General features: G+C 59.5%; 1 protein-coding gene across 3 annotated transcripts in view; it reads left to right on the forward strand.

Annotated features, from left to right (window-relative positions):
- The window catches only part of ADCY3 (adenylate cyclase 3), an 88,249-nt gene that overhangs the window by 59,185 nt on the left and 13,928 nt on the right, over positions 1 to 15,136 (forward strand). For all 3 annotated transcript variants that reach the window (XM_042982365.1, XM_042982363.1, XM_042982364.1), the window contains exons 4-8: positions 8,102 to 8,232; positions 8,756 to 8,867; positions 9,020 to 9,147; positions 10,260 to 10,418; positions 11,162 to 11,339. In XM_042982365.1, the coding sequence (XP_042838299.1) occupies positions 8,102 to 8,232; positions 8,756 to 8,867; positions 9,020 to 9,147; positions 10,260 to 10,418; positions 11,162 to 11,339 (708 nt within the window). The remainder of the gene's footprint in view (positions 1 to 8,101; positions 8,233 to 8,755; positions 8,868 to 9,019; positions 9,148 to 10,259; positions 10,419 to 11,161; positions 11,340 to 15,136) is intronic.

A 15,136-nucleotide genomic window follows, 5' to 3' on the forward strand; every position in this document is an offset into this window, starting at 1 on the left:
TTCCAGGTCAAGGTCGGAAGCGGATACTGAGCTCTTTCCCATGGATCACAGAGGCGGCTGCAGCATCGTTCTCAAGGCGGCACTCTAGGCAGCGGCTCTGTGTTACCCACGGTGGGCGCGGAAGCCGTATTTACGTGCCGCGGCGTTCTAGAGCTGTGCTGTCTGATGTGGTAGCCACTAGGCACGTGTGGCTACTTCAGTGAAATGAATTAAAATCTAAAAATTAAAACTCACTTCCTCTGTTGGACTGGCCACTCTTCGTGTCCTCGGCAGCTACAAGTGACTACGGCTACCATACTGGACAGCACAGGTTACAGAGCATTTCTTTGCAGAAAGTTCTGGCAGTGCTGTGCTAGAGGGTGACGGCCTGCCCCTCGGGCCACATCTCCTCGTTGACGGCTCAGCATCTCACCAGATCTCTGAGGGGCACCTGCTCTGTATAGCCACACTAGGCGAGGGCTGTAGATTCCACACACACGACCGTATTTGCGCCTAAAGGGCAATCTCCTGATAATTGCAGTCACCTTGGCCCCCGTCTCTAGAGACTAGGCAGGCCTCCGGGCAAGTGACTGAAGTCCCATGGTTTGTGTCCCCTCTTCCCCTCCAGCAGGGTAAGGGTTCTAGGCTGCCCCTGGCTCTGTGCAACTTCTGTTCTGTTCCAGGTGACATGTCCTGGTGGTGACTTAGTTGTTAGTCTGGCTCCCACAATGCCAAGATTAAGTGTGGCCCTGCTTCCTTCTTGGAGCCGACATCTTGAGAGACCCTGGGGATGCTGGCTCAGAGCCTGTTTTCACATTGGAGGGTCTTGTTTAAAGAGATGCTGGGTTTTGAGTGCTACAGCCCCTCGTCCCCTGTGAATTCCCACACCCCTGGCTGAAGACAGCATAGCACTCCTGCCCCCCGAGACCAGTCACTCCCAGGTGACCTGACTGCCCTGACCACCCGAGCTCTTAGGAGTACTCTTCACCTTTGACCTGCCCAGCATTTAGCTTGGGGACTTGCAGAGACGACCAGTGACTGTTCTTTGAGTGAGGTTGTGACCGTGTCTTTTGGACGGAGTAGCACATGTGGGTCCCTAGTCTAGATGGTGGCTGCCTGCCCCCCGACACGGCTCTGGAGTTTCCAGATTTTACATGCCATGGTCCTTCGCCTTCTCATCAGGGAGAGGTGAGCCGTTTGGGCTCTGACCTCCCAGGGCTAGCCGGCCGGGGCCTCCTGCCCCCCATCTCCTTCCTCTGCTGCCTCCTCTGCCCAGCGGGTCAGGCCAGGATGGGCACTGTTGGAGTCCATTGCCCTTTTCTGGCTTTGAAGCGGCCCGGAAACTCTAAGAGTCTGGAGAAATCAGGCCCAGAACAGATGTGTTTGTGGACAGCTGTGTCTCTGCTCATAGCCCGTGATGAGTTGTAGTGACGTGTGTGTACACACAGCACATGTATAGGGCACACGTGGGCATACACGAGGCCCCACCATACAGACTTTACATGTTTGCTTCATGCAGCATCTCACCAGATCACTGCTGAGTTCTCTCTCCATTGAAGTCTCCCTCCCTCCCGCTGCCCCCTTTTTGAGGATGTTGCAGAAACTCAGCTTCTCATCAGCCAAGCTCATGTATCCAAATCCTTGCCGGCTGCCTTGCTGTAATGAACTCCTGAATGCCTCATCAGGGCCCCTGGGAACAGCGCAGGCCTCCTGCCTCTGTCTCGATCCTGAGCCAGCACAGAGGCGCGGCCTGGCCTGAGTCACCACTGAGGAGGAGGAGGCTCGATTGGTTCCTTCCCAGAGCCTGGGGGGGGGACCATGCTGACAGACGGCCCCGGTGAGGGGCTCACTGCTCACCTGAGCAGTGCAGCAAATGCGTGTTTACAGATCTCCATCCCAGGCCCAGGACACGTGCTGCGCCCCAGCCAGCCGCCCCCCCTCCCCGACCCCCGGGTGGCACACCGCCCAGGACGGGCCTCAGGTGCTTCTCCCCAGGATCTGGGTAGTTTTTTTGCTGTACCCAGAAAGCCCGCTAGAGACTTTCACGGCTTGTTCGTTCTTTTGGCTTATTTGGTTCTTTTCCCAGAGAGGGTCACGGCCTTGACTTTGCGTGTATTTTTAGGATAACCATTCAAGCACGGCAGGACCGGAGGGAGACCGAGTGAGGCAGCTCACCACCTTCTCCGTCTCTCTGTGTGGTGCCATGTCGCAGGGCCCCAGGCCTGGACTTACGGAGTCTGGTGGTTCCCTGTCCCCGGGCTAGTCTTCCATCCTGCGCTTGACTCCCTGCTCACCCAGCATCCGGGGCAGGAGCTCACTAGCTCTCAGGGCAGCGCATTCTTCGACTGAACTGCTTTGACTCTTCGAACATTCTTTCTGCGCTGGAAGCAACAGTCTGTTCCCCACAGCTTTCCATCACTAGCTTCCTCCGGGGGGACCTCCGGAGCAAGTGTCCTCCCTTTTCCATACAACTGCCGTCCTCAGACGTGAAGGTCGCACTGTGCCACTGCAGAGCCCCCACTCCTCTGGCCGGGTTCCCAGCTCCTCAGCCCCCCTTTGATGCCTGGCCTCAGGCTCCTACACCCTGTGGTCACTCCCCGGTGAGGGCCTGGGTGAACTGTGTCCTTGGGGAAACCTTTCTCCTCTGATGCTCCCGAAGTGGCACTTCCAAAGTTGAATGTGCTTGCGAGCTGCCTGAGGGTATCTGGGCCTCCTGAGGAACCAGCCTCAGGTGATGCTGAGGCTGCCACTCCGAAGGCCAGACTGGGTCGTGGGTCCTAATGTCCTGAGGGATGGCTCAGCCGAACCAGGGACCTCCCTGAGCCCGACGTCCAGGGACTCCCCATAGATTTCTCCTCCAGGTAGCAGCGTCGAATGCCAAGTTCCCCACATCAACCACGTGTTCTTGGGCCGCTTTCAGTCCATTGGGTGGCATCACACTGCACATGTGTCCTAGCAGAGGCCTTCTGGAACTGACGCAGCTGGCCTCCCTCACGGACTTGGGGTGGCTCAGCATCTCCGGGCCCTCATGTCTGGCCCTGTTGGTTACACTCAGGGTCCACTGCCAGTCACTGAGACAGGGCCTCACAGCACTGGCCCGTTTTCTCGTGCCCTCAGCCAGTGAGGGGCGGGGGGGACACTGAGGCTGAGGGAGGTCACTGAGGCCTGCCCAGGTCTGTCATGGAGGCCCGGGGGTCCACCTCAGCAGCACCCACCTCCTCTCCCCTGCTGACCCATCAGAAGAAACTCCAGCAGCTGCCACTGGCCCAGCCTGGCCTCCCTGAGCCCCACAGGTGGTCTGGGATGCTGCCGGGCCCCGTGCTGGGGCACCACGTACGTCTCAGCTCAGTCCCCATCTGCAAGGAGTAGCCAGGTGCCCTAACAACTCCATGAGCACTGGGGCCCACAGAATGTTCCAGTGGGCTCACCTCTGGGTTTCTAGAACAGTGTTGTCAGGTCCTTGCTAGGGAAGATTTGGGCACTTCTTGTTCCTTCACATTTGTAGCAGAACAGCGTCCAGTGTGGGTGGGAGAATTCGTGTGTGAAAAGCACATCCTTTGGTGTAGAAGAAAACACCACCCGTTCTTTTGGTCAAAGAGCCCTGGGTTCCAGTGCTGTCTGTCACTAACTCTGAGGAACCTGGGATAAACCATTTAGCCCCTCCATGCCTTGGTTGGGTCACCTGCAAAATGGAGACAGTATTACACGTATGTAAAAGTTGAGGGCAGATGAGAAAGTCTTAGCGAAGAAGAGGGACGATTTTAATATTGGTCACTGGTGTCCATTTGCCCAGTGAATTGTGGTATTTGAGAGGTACAGCAAGAAACCAGCCTATGGTGATTGTTCTGTCGCTCGGCAACCTAAGAGGGCCTCTGCCTCCTCTCCGTTGTGCGGTGGGGCAGGGGTCCTCCCCGGCCATCAGTCTCCTCCCTCAGCTCACATCCAAGCAGACATGGGGGTCCAAAGCCCGCCCCCCCCGCCCCCGGACTTGCAGGAACTGTTATTACAGGCTGGGGTCAGGGTCACAGCTGGCGGCAACAGGAAGTTTTGTGTTTATTTCCGGTTTAGAAAGTATTTTGAAAAAGCAGCCCCAGCAGTATAACCATATAGCAGTTTTGAAAAACATTTCAGGTTTTCTCTGAATTCCATTCGCCAGATCAAGTTACCCTTTCATGTTTCGTGCAGACTCTTTCCCCTTGACTCAGATGCACATGTGGGTCTGTGGTCCCCTTCTCAGGATACAGTTGCTGTCTGGTCATTTTCTTATCGTCGCACTTTTCATTATGGTCACTTCTGAGGTTCCATAATCTTCCATCTGAAGGATGTGTCCCGGTCGAATGAGCCGTCAGCTGGGCATTTGGGCCACTTAGTCTTTTCCTCGAGTATGAGTGAGGTTACAGTGCAGTTCTTGCACACACATCTTTTTACTTTTCTTGGATCATTTCTGTTGGAGAAATTCCCAGGAGAGCTATTAATGGGTCAGAGACTTGCAACATTCTTATGACTTCCGAAACATATAGTAGTTGCTATTTTAGGAAGAGCGGGCTCTGCCTCTATGCCGGGGAGGCCAAGCCACATCCCGCACCTGCTCTGGGCAGCCCTGCACCCCTGAAGACGCCTGGCTGTGTTTTCAGAGAAATTGGGACTGTGGTCAGGGGCACGAAGCACCTCTCAGGACTAGTCTGGCTCCAAGGGAACCCAGAGAAGCTCTTCTGGAGGGTCAGGGTCTGAGAGGGCGGGAAAGGCCTGACAGTGTGGGTAACGGCTGCTGGGGTTGCACAGGCTGGCCCAGCACAGCACTGTGACTTTCCTAATCCTTGGTGTCCCGCGCCCCCTGCTGGCTCACACACCTGAGCAACCTCTTCCCCAGGCTGGCGGGTGCCCCCCACGCTCCTCACACATCTGCCTCTTCCTCCCCCTAGTGAGCGCCTGCATGCACCTCTGGTGGGGTGTGGGTGTGGGGAGGGGAGGTGGGGAAGGAGGGAGAGAAAGGCTAAAACACGCATGGAAGCTGGGACCCTTGTTTGCATCTCCTTCGTCATTGTGCCTGACCAGACAGAGCTCCTACTCCTGGCCAAGTGACTCTGAGGACTTTCTGCTCACCTCGAACACCCCACTGGGACTCTTAACCTATAAACCTGTGGCCAACTTCAAAGCCCAAAGGAGGTTTAGGCCTCGTCTTCCTGAGATATCTGCCGACCCCACGCCCTCAGTAACACTTCACCTCAGGTGACAGAAGAGCTGTAATACATTGAGCACTTGCCGTGTGCAGGCACGGTTCTCAGTGCCTTCGGGTCAGGGTCACTTCGTCCTGCTTTCCCAACGAGGAAACCAAGGCACAGGGGAGTTAGTGGCAGCCTGGTGTCACACAGTGAGTCGGTGGCAATATAGGGAACTGAGGGAGCTGGGCCGTCGGGCTCGTAACCGCCACGCCCTCCTGTCCCTGCCGGCCTGGCACAGACCAGCGCGCCTCACACTCGGGCGGGGACTAAGACCCCGGATTCCAGCCCCAGGCTCGCTGCCACCTCCCAGCCTGCCTCCTCCCCCCAGGCTGCCCTGAGAGCCCGCAGGGCCCCGGGTCTCTCTGGCTTTTCTCGAAAATCCTCCCGGAGGCTCCTGTTCTTCCCCAGCTGAGCGCTTTCTCCAAGGTGCCTGGGTTTAGTTTGGTTTCAGAAGCCCCCTCGCCGCACACCGGCAGGGCAGACGGGTGTGCCGGGGTGCAGCGTCCAGGAGACCCCGTTGCTCCTTCCTGGGCTCAGATGGAGGTCATAACACTGGGGTTATTTCGGCTTCTCATTCCCCTGCAACGCTGCTGCTCGTGAGGGTTTTAGCAGTGCTGGAGACAGCTGTGGAAACGGAAGAATAACGGTGGTCGCTGTAAGTGCCAGGCCCGCCGGGCCAAGGGGGCCTCGCTTGCTTACGACGGTGTAACTCCCGCAAGAGGACCGATTCTCCCCACGAAAACCGGGATGAGAGGGACCTTCCTGTGGTGCGATGGGTGAGCGGGCGGGGGCTCTGGTCTCAGACTGTCCGGGAGAGGAAGGGCAGGGGCTGTCCCTGCAGCAAAGCTGACTTCTCCCGGAGGAGGTGAGGCCCCAGCCCTCTGCCCAGACCCTGGGGAGCCTCTTGGGCTGCCCCACCCGGAGGAGAGGAGCAGAACCTCCCCACCTTGGTTCTCCTGCCTCAGAGAAGGTGTGTTTAAAGTACAGGTAGAGCTGGGTTCTCTGGCCTCAGGGCCCGCTGAACACAAGGGAGAACAGGAGCCCGGTGCCCTCACCCTGCCCGGCGCACCCCCGTGCCTGGGGCCCTCACCCTGCCCGGGGCCCTGGTGGGAGACGAGGTCCCCCAGCCCTGTACCCACCAGGCTGGTGTCCCTGCCAAGCCTGTGTTCCTCTGGGTCCAGTAACCCCTGGGCAGGCCAGGCAGCAGCTCGTGGCGTAGCCCCCAGGTGGCTCTGGCAGCCGGCACTCAACACACAGCACGCCTGGCCCTCCCACGCCCGCCCGCCTTCCTCCTCCCTGTCCGCTGCCCTGTGCGGCATGGCTCCCTCAGAACCACTCCACCGCTGGGCTCAGACCCTGCCGTGCCTCTGCTCCCAGTCTTGTCTCGGTCTCCTCCCCTACCCCCTCCCCACTTCTCTCGCTGCTGTGCCCCGCAGGCCTCCACTCAGCCTCGCCGTAGCCCCACTTCCCGGCCTCCACCCTTGACGGCCTCCATCCTACGAACCTCAGGTTCTCCCCATCTTGGGGCGCAGGGTTCCTGGCACAGCACCCTGCCTGGGCTTCTGGCTCTGGCTTCACCCCCTTGCACCCACTCCCGGGGGCTGTCTCCTGTCCCCTGTCCCTGTTGCTCAGCCTGAGCCGTGCTGCGGGGCTGCAGGCTCAACCCATGAGCCAGCTCAGTGTCTGCCTGCCACGCGTCCCAAATCTGCCCTGGTTTTCCCCTCACCTCTCTCTCCTCCTCTGTTCCTCACTTAAAGAGACCGGCACCTTCCACCCAGAGGCCCAAGCCACGGGCCTGTCCCGCCTGCTTGATGCAAGCTGTCGCCAAGCCCCACTTTGCCCAGATGACTGCTAACTGGTCACCTGGCCCGCCCTCCTGTGTCACAGCCCTGAGCACTGGGCCTACCCCACAGCTTTCAGGAAGGAGCTCCCCGTTCCTTGCCTCGTACACGAGGCCCTTCAGGATGCGAACCAGGGGTTGGCAGACGTTTTCTGGAAAGCGCCAGAAACCCCTTTCGGTTTTGCAGGCCACGTCTTCTCTGTCACAGCAACTCGACTCTGTTGGAGCGAGGGGGCAGCCAGAGGTGACATGTAAACAAACGAGCTTGGCTGCCCCCCCCCCCCCCCCCCCCCGCGAGACACTATCTGTGCGAACTGCAGCAGCCAGGTTTGGCCCGCAGGTGGCAGTGTGGACCCCCCCCAAACCTAGCCGTGGGGCCGCTGTTCCCTGTTCCCGCCCCCATGGAAACCACTGCAAGTCCCTGAACCTCCTGTCCCAGGTCTCTGGGCCTGGTGTGAGCAGCTCCCTCTGACGAGATGTTCCCAGCATCTCAGTCGGCAAGCCTCACTTCTGGGAAGTGTCCCTGATTGCCCCCAACACCCCCGGCAGACTCTGACACCCACCCTTCTTCGTTACTGCCCGCTGTCCCTCTCCTGTCTGGGCATTTACCGTAATGCACTGCGCTGGGCCCGCTTACCCATCCCCGTGAGACCCTCAGCCCTCTGAGGGCAGCGACTCGCTCGTTTTGTGGCATTGGCACATTATAGCATGCCGCCTGGCACCTAGTCGGTCTTCAGTCATGTTCAGTCAGAATTCTCGGGTGATCGCTCTGTGCATGCTGGGGTAGGTGACCCAGATCCTGCACCCTCCCGGTGCAGGAGAGAACAGGTCCACGTAGGAACTGCCACCTTTCCTGTGGCATTGAGGACACTCTGGAGGTACAGAACCAAGCTTGGGTTTCTTCATGGATTTCTGACTCCCGTGAGGGCTTTTAAGGTGTGCCGTCACAGCCCTGAGCCTGTTGCCCTGGGCCTCCGGCTGCCTCCCAGCGTGGGGGAGGCCCCTGTAAGGCCCCGTGGGGTCAGCTGCTTCTCCACCAACCCTCTCCTCCTCCTCCCAGGAGAACCTTATGCTTTCCATCCTGCCCAAGCATGTGGCTGACGAGATGCTAAAGGACATGAAGAAGGACGAGAGCCAAAAGGACCAGCAGCAGTTCAACACCATGTACATGTATCGCCACGAGAACGTCAGGTGCGCCGGCCCGTGGGCCTGGGCTCCAAGAGCGGAACGGGGGCTGGGCTTTGTGGGGTCAGCCAAGCACTGTGGGATTCGAGAGTCTTCCCCCAGGACTAGAAGTTAGGCCATGCCTTCAGTGTGAGCCTCGGCCCCCGTGGGAGCAGTCTTGCGGACGGATGCCGGGAATGAGCCGTCTGGGCCATGTAGTCAGTCCCCATCATCGCACAGACGTCACCCAGAGTGCGGGGGTGACGTCTGTGAGGTCACCCAGCCCTAGGGGCTAACAGCTGTGTTCTACCAAGACGGGTGACTTCATCACGGGGCAGGAGCAGGCAGCGTGGGGGAAGGAGGCCCGGAGAGGAGAGGCCCACGAGGATAAACTAAACGTCAGAGCCCCGCATTCGCCCTGGGAGTGCCAGGGGCTTGCCGCTTTGGGGTCGAGCAGGGACCCCTCTGCTGTGGTCCTGGGGCAGGAGCTGGTGGTGGGGCCAGGCACGCTGCCCGGAGCCTCACGGTGGCGCCCTCCCTGCTCTCCCAGCATCCTCTTTGCGGACATCGTGGGCTTCACCCAGCTGTCTTCCGCCTGCAGTGCCCAGGAGCTCGTGAAGCTGCTCAACGAGCTCTTCGCCCGCTTTGACAAGCTGGCGGCCGTGAGTACCCGGCCCCCGCTCGGCCTCCGGCGCGGCGGGGGGCCACCCTCGGGGTTCCCACAGTCGCCTCGCACGGGTGCCTGCTCTGCCCCCTGCCCGCCCTCCGTGCCCGCGAGGGACTCAGAGCCACGCCGCACACCCTGTTCTTTCAGAAATACCACCAGCTGCGGATTAAGATCCTGGGCGACTGTTACTACTGCATCTGCGGCCTGCCGGACTACCGGGAGGACCACGCCGTCTGCTCCATCCTTATGGGGCTCGCCATGGTGGAGGCCATCTCGTGAGTGGGGGCCTCTGGGGGGAGGGGCTCTGGACCGCGGGAGAGGCGGGCCTTCCGTGGTCCGGCGTGGGGGCTCGGCGCACCCCAGGCCCCCACGGGACGTGGGTGCCTGTTGGTCGGCAGGCGGCTCAGTCCCCGGCTCTGGGAAGGGGGGACGTGGCTCGCCTTCTTGCCAGCCGAGGGACCGAAAGCCTTCCGTGGCCTCTGAGGGGCCCAGCCTGCATCCACCGTTGTTTTCTAGAGAAGTGGCAGTCGTGGTAAAGGCTGTCACACCTCCTCACGCTGGCTTGGAGTCCCCCCAGGCTCCCCGTCCCTTCTCTCCGTGTTTTCTCACTGTGAGCCTCCAGGCCCGTCTCAGGTCGGAAAGTCCGAGTGTGACAGCGACGTGGGGCAGCAGAGGTGGGACAGGGCCCCGGCCTCTGCTCTGGGCTCCCAGCCAGGGCTCCTGCCTCTGCCACTGGGAGGACACTGCCCTCTTCCCCCTCGCCCTCCCCTGTCGCTGTCACATTGCAGGTGGCTTAGAGGCCCCAGCAGGCAGGCCCTGGCTGGGATCAGGCACCAGGACGGAAGGGGGCTCCTTGCTGAGGTTTCCCACCCCACCACCAGGATGGAGGCTGGGTGGTTGGGGGGGGGGGGGTGGGGGCGGGGAAGGGACACCTTGCCACCAGAGGGCGGTTTTGCATTGTTACCATCTTCTGGATTAGAGCTTCTCTGACATTGGCCTAGACACAAATGCTGTGCTGGGAGCGTGTGGGGGGTGGGTAGTTCAGGATCATTCACCTCCACTTCCCTCACCTTGGGGCAGCTTTCCCTATTGTGCGGGCGCCTGGCACAGGTGGACGCGGGGAGGTAGCGGCCATTATTCTGTGGCTTCCTGCCTGCACCCCCATCACGCTAACTCACGATGTGAGTCTGGGCCTGGGCTGACCTGCTGGACCCCTAGCCACAGGTCACTTAGCTGAAGTGCAGGCAGAGAGCTGTGGAGTGCCCAGCAGCTCCCTCGGCCTGGAGTGGGAGAAAGCCAGCGCAGGACTCTTCCCGCAGGGCACAGAGGGCCGGCCACCTTGCCACGGCCATGCCCGACCCTCCTCCTTTCCGTGTGTGCCTGGCAGGTACGTGCGGGAGAAGACGAAGACTGGGGTGGACATGCGTGTGGGGGTGCACACAGGCACGGTGCTGGGGGGCGTCCTGGGCCAGAAGCGCTGGCAGTATGACGTGTGGTCCACCGACGTCACTGTGGCCAACAAGATGGAGGCCGGTGGCATCCCCGGGTGAGCGAGCATCTCCTTCCCGGTGGGCGGGCGTGGGCACTGAGGGAGGGGACCGTCCATCCGTCAGGGCTGGGGCTCAGCCAGGAGACACCCAGGAGCAGTGTTCTTCCTCAGGGTGCCTGCCTGCTTGCCCCGGGCCCAGCTGCCTCCTGCCTAGGCCTCTGCAGCCGTGTGTCCTCGTCCCCGTCCTCTCCTCGTGGGGCCACAGACGCTGGCACAGCTGTAGCCGCCTCCAAGGCTCCCCGCAGGGCGCCAAACCCAAGGAACAGGTTCTGACGTGGTGTACACCTGGCTCGAGCTCCTTTATACCACCAGCCAGTCAGGGTGGACGGGCTGAGGACACAGAGAAACCCTCCCCGCCTGGGTCAGGGAGTGGCCCTCCGGGGCAGTCAGGGTCCTGTCCCTCAGTGGTGACTCCCCAGAAATGGGTAACAACCCCCTGACGGCGGGTGGGAGCCATGTGAGGTGCATAACGGTAGGATCACCACCGAGTTCAGAGCGGCCTTCTACGCTCCCCACCTGGCCCGGTGCTGCGGGCAGCCTGAGGGTGTTTCCTTCCTGTTTCGCGGATGTGGCACTGAGGCCCAGAGGGGCAGGGGCCACACGGGCCTCACAGCCAGTTAGCACCGGGGTGCCCCGGCTGGAGCTCTGGTGGCACGTGTGTCCCCGCCTCCCCGGCAGCCTTGGGCTTTGGGGTGGCCCGACCCTCCGCTGACGGTCCCGGGCCTCTTGCTGCCGTCCAGGCGTGTGCACATCTCCCAGAGCACCATGGACTGCCTAAAGGGCGAGTTCGATGTGGAGCCGGGCGACGGGGGCAGCCGCTGTGAGTACCTGGACGAGAAGGGCATCGAGACCTACCTCATCATCGCGTCCAAGCCAGAGGTGAAGAAAACAGCCGCCCAGCACGGCCTCGACGGCCCGGTGAGTCCGCTGCCCGCCTTGCACGGGACGTGGAAAGGCAGGGTTCGAGAAGCAGGGCCTGGGGAAGAGCGGGTGGGGCCGTGGGGGGCACCCTCGCAGGGGGAAAGTGGGCTCCGGGGGGAGTAGGGCACATGGCTCCCGGCAGGCTGACGGTGAGTGGTACAGCAGAGGACAGGCGCCCGGAGAGGTGTACGTGGCACTCGGGAGAGCAGCTGGCTAGGGAAGGGCTCCCTGCGTGGAGGAGGCAGTCAGAATCATGGGAGAGACGTGGGCACCCAGGGAGCGAGTTCGCGGAGTGGGTGAGGATGCCAGGGGCAGGCACTGAGGTTGGCTTGGTCACGGAGGAGAACCGGGCTGGGAACTTTGCGGGCGGGAAATGAGAAAAGAACCGGATGGAAGCGGTGAGGTCGTCCTGCCCTGGCCTCTCTGCTGATTTCCTGCATCTCGTCAGACCCAGTGCCCTCAGCAGCTGCCCCCACCAGCCTCCTGACAGGCTGTCTGGTTAGAAGCCACCAGTGGCTGCTGCAGAAATTGGGCCGTCTGTCATCCTCTGGTGAGCCTGGAAGGCGTTTTACTCCTCGAAGCTTTGCACTTAAAAACCCCACCAGTCGTGGGAATTTGACAGTTGGGGGGTTTGGTGCTCCCAGAGTTGGCACGTGGAGACCATCCCATGGCCGAGGCTTTGTCTCATGATGGTTAAAGCAGGGCTTGAGCTGGTCCGGTGAGGTTTCTGTGGCTGAAGACGTGACCCCTGTAAAGTCCGGAAAGAAAACTAGACGCCTTCCCCTCTCCCCCACGTGTATGTGATGACTAGCAAATCAAACACAAACAGAAGATTCATCCGTTTAAATCGAATTGCAACCACTGTTTCGTGAGTACTTCCGTTTCTCCGTAATTTCACTTAATCCTCAAGACAGCCCTGGGAGAAAGGGGGCTGTCGTCATACCCGCTTTACAGAGGAGGAAACTGAGGCCCAGAACTTTGCGTAAGTTGCAGATCTGATAGGTGGCAGAGCAGGGCCCTGCCCCCGACCTGCCAGCCACCCCGTAACCCAGAATGTGGGCGCCCCCGTGTGAAGGCGTTCACACGGACTCAGCACTGGGAGGCCTGCACATGTGGGCACCGCCTCACTCCTGAGTAATTTAAAGTCCCATGAGGTGCCCGTGTTAAAGCAAAGGACACTTCAAGGTATTTTGGGCTGCATGTGAAGTCTGAGCTACAATTAAATGCTCCAAGGAACTCAGAAAAATAGGAAGCTGTTTTTCAGAAAATTAGGAACTAAGACTTGACCTTGCCACAGAATTAACAAGTTCATTCATATTTTTAAGAGTGCTCTTTGGGGAACTGTAACATACTCACTGGAACGCATTGAAAATGTCTCTTCAAAGCTGTTCTACCAGACAGTAATCGACAGTAATTTAAGCAATCAGCTACTTTTGTAAAGCGGTAGGAGATTTGTAATTCCTGGCATACAAAATTTTTAAGAAACTGAGCAATGTTACTCCTTTCAAAACGTACCCACAAATTTGGTTTTACCGGGGGGCCACCTTGGAGTCACAAAGCAGTCAACACGTCCTTGGGATAGCACTCATTCCGCTGTGTTCTGATCTTGTATTTTATTTCGCTTCTTCCGATCACCCTTGCATGGCGTGTCATTTGGCTCAGGGGTTTTCCTCAGCACCTGGCACCCCTCCGAGAGTGCAGATGAGGGAAGGGAGGCCCAGGGAGCCTGGGCAGAGCCCGTCCCCATGGAGCCGTTGTGCTTGAGCCATTCTTCCACTTGCAAATGAGAGAAAAGTTGAGTCTGTGGTTGCATGGCTTAAAACATCAGCTCTGAAGCTGTGAGCCAGCAGGAAACGGCCCATGCCGAGGCCGCGGCCTGAACAGGACGGAGCACAGGCACTGCAGGTCGAGAGAACCTACCTCTTCTTCTTAAGTGCACCATCACACAAGACAGCCGGCACTGGTTCCCGTGGAAACGTGAATGGTGTTCTCTTTTCAGCACTTCTTTCAGTGACATTTTATGGCCATTCAGGTTTTCAGTACTTTTGTAAAGTTGAATTTTAACAGTTTTTCTCCAAAAAAATTATTTTAAAGTTTATCTTGAGAGAGAGAGAGAGCGCGCGTGCGCACATGTCGGGAAGGGGCAGAGAGAAGGAGAGTCAGAATCCCAAGCAGTCTCCACGCCCCCAGCGCAGAGCCTGATACGGGGCTTGAACTCGCAAACTGTGGGATTGTGACCTGAGCCGAGCTCAGAGTCAGAGGGTTAACCAAATAAGCCACCCAGATGCCCTGTTAACAGTTTCTTACTGCCCTTCCTGAAAATATCAATTTCTCGAAGTAGAAAGGCTGGGTTAAGGTTTCTGCACATGGAAAGCTTTTACCCCCGCTCACTCACCACCTGCCTCCTTCCCCCGGAGGGCACCCTCACTGCCCAGCTCTTTACTCACTTTTAGGTTTGTTCATTTGAAAGACAGAACCGTGATAGATCACTGTTGTAACCTCATTTCTGTAATCATTAGTAAGGCTGGACGCTTACCGTGGTTGTCAGCGAGGTGTTTTCTTCTGTGGCATGTGCTTTATGTGGCCTTTGAGGGCCCAGTCCCCTCTCTGCTTTGTAGGGGCTCTTTGTTTATTAGAGAAGTGAACCCTGGCTCATGTGGTAGTCGGCAGCCATCGGCGGGGCATCCGCCGTGTGCCAGTGCCACTGTGTCACAGGGAACTCGAACGTTCGGCTGTGGTTGGGAGCTCCCGCCTCCTGTGTTCTCTGCAAGGCGGCATGGCAGCCGCCGGGGCACGCAGAACTCATCACAGCCCGTGTAGCTCGTGTGGTCGACAAGTGTTCAGGAAGTCCTCATGATGAGTCCTTCCCGAGTGTCAAAAAGCTTCCAGACCTCTCCCTGTGCACACTGCCCTTGTTGTCAGGCCCGCCCGCTCTGTCTCACATGCCATCTTTCATGATGCCCAGATTTCCCCCTCGGCCCCGGCCGTTGCCTGCACTCACCCTGTGGCCCCTGTAAGTGTCCATCTGCACAGACACGGGGGAGCTCGGTCCCCAGGTCCGAGGCCCAGTGCCTGCCGGTCCCTCCGCCCTCCTGTCTCCGTCAGCGACAAGTTCATTCTTTCAACAGTTCAGACCAAAAACTGTGAACACGTGCTTGAGCCCTCTCTTTGCCGTCCACAAGCGTGCTCTGTTGACCCCTCCTGCGAAAGAGAGCTCTGACCCCCCCACACCCCCTCACAGCCACCCCCGTCTGGGCCACCAGGGGCTGGGCCGCTGACCTGGCCCCGGTGCCCCGTCCCCATGGCAGGCAGTGTTCCTGCTGAGGTGTCGGGTGAAGTCCTGTCACTTGTGTTGGTCTCCATCTCACCCAGAGGGAAAGCCCGAGCCCTGCGGAGGCCAGGAAGGCCCAGCATGGCCAGGCCCTCGCCGCCCTGCTCTGCCTTCATTCACCGTCCCGGCAGCGGCTCTGACCTCCCGGCAGCTGCTCAGGCCCGTTGCCGGGCCTTTGCACCAGCTTCTCCCTCTTCCCAGGGCCTCTGTCCCCACAGAGCCAAGTGATTCGCTCCTTCAGGCCTTCGCTGACCTCCTCTCCACTGTCCCGCTCCCCTGCGATCCTGTGCCCCTTTCCTGCTTTATCTTTCTCCAGAGCACGTACCCTCTTCTTACGCGCTCTGCTAATTTTACTTACTTGCTTCCCTGTTGTCTGCCTTTCCTCAGTAGAACGTGAGCTGTCCCGGTCAGGACGTTCTGTGTATATCCCCAGGAGTTAGAGCAGTTCCTGTCACAGAGCAGG

The sequence above is a fragment of the Panthera tigris genome, chromosome A3, assembly GCF_018350195.1.
Source record: "Panthera tigris isolate Pti1 chromosome A3, P.tigris_Pti1_mat1.1, whole genome shotgun sequence".
NCBI classification, from domain to species: Eukaryota; Metazoa; Chordata; class Mammalia; order Carnivora; family Felidae; genus Panthera; species Panthera tigris.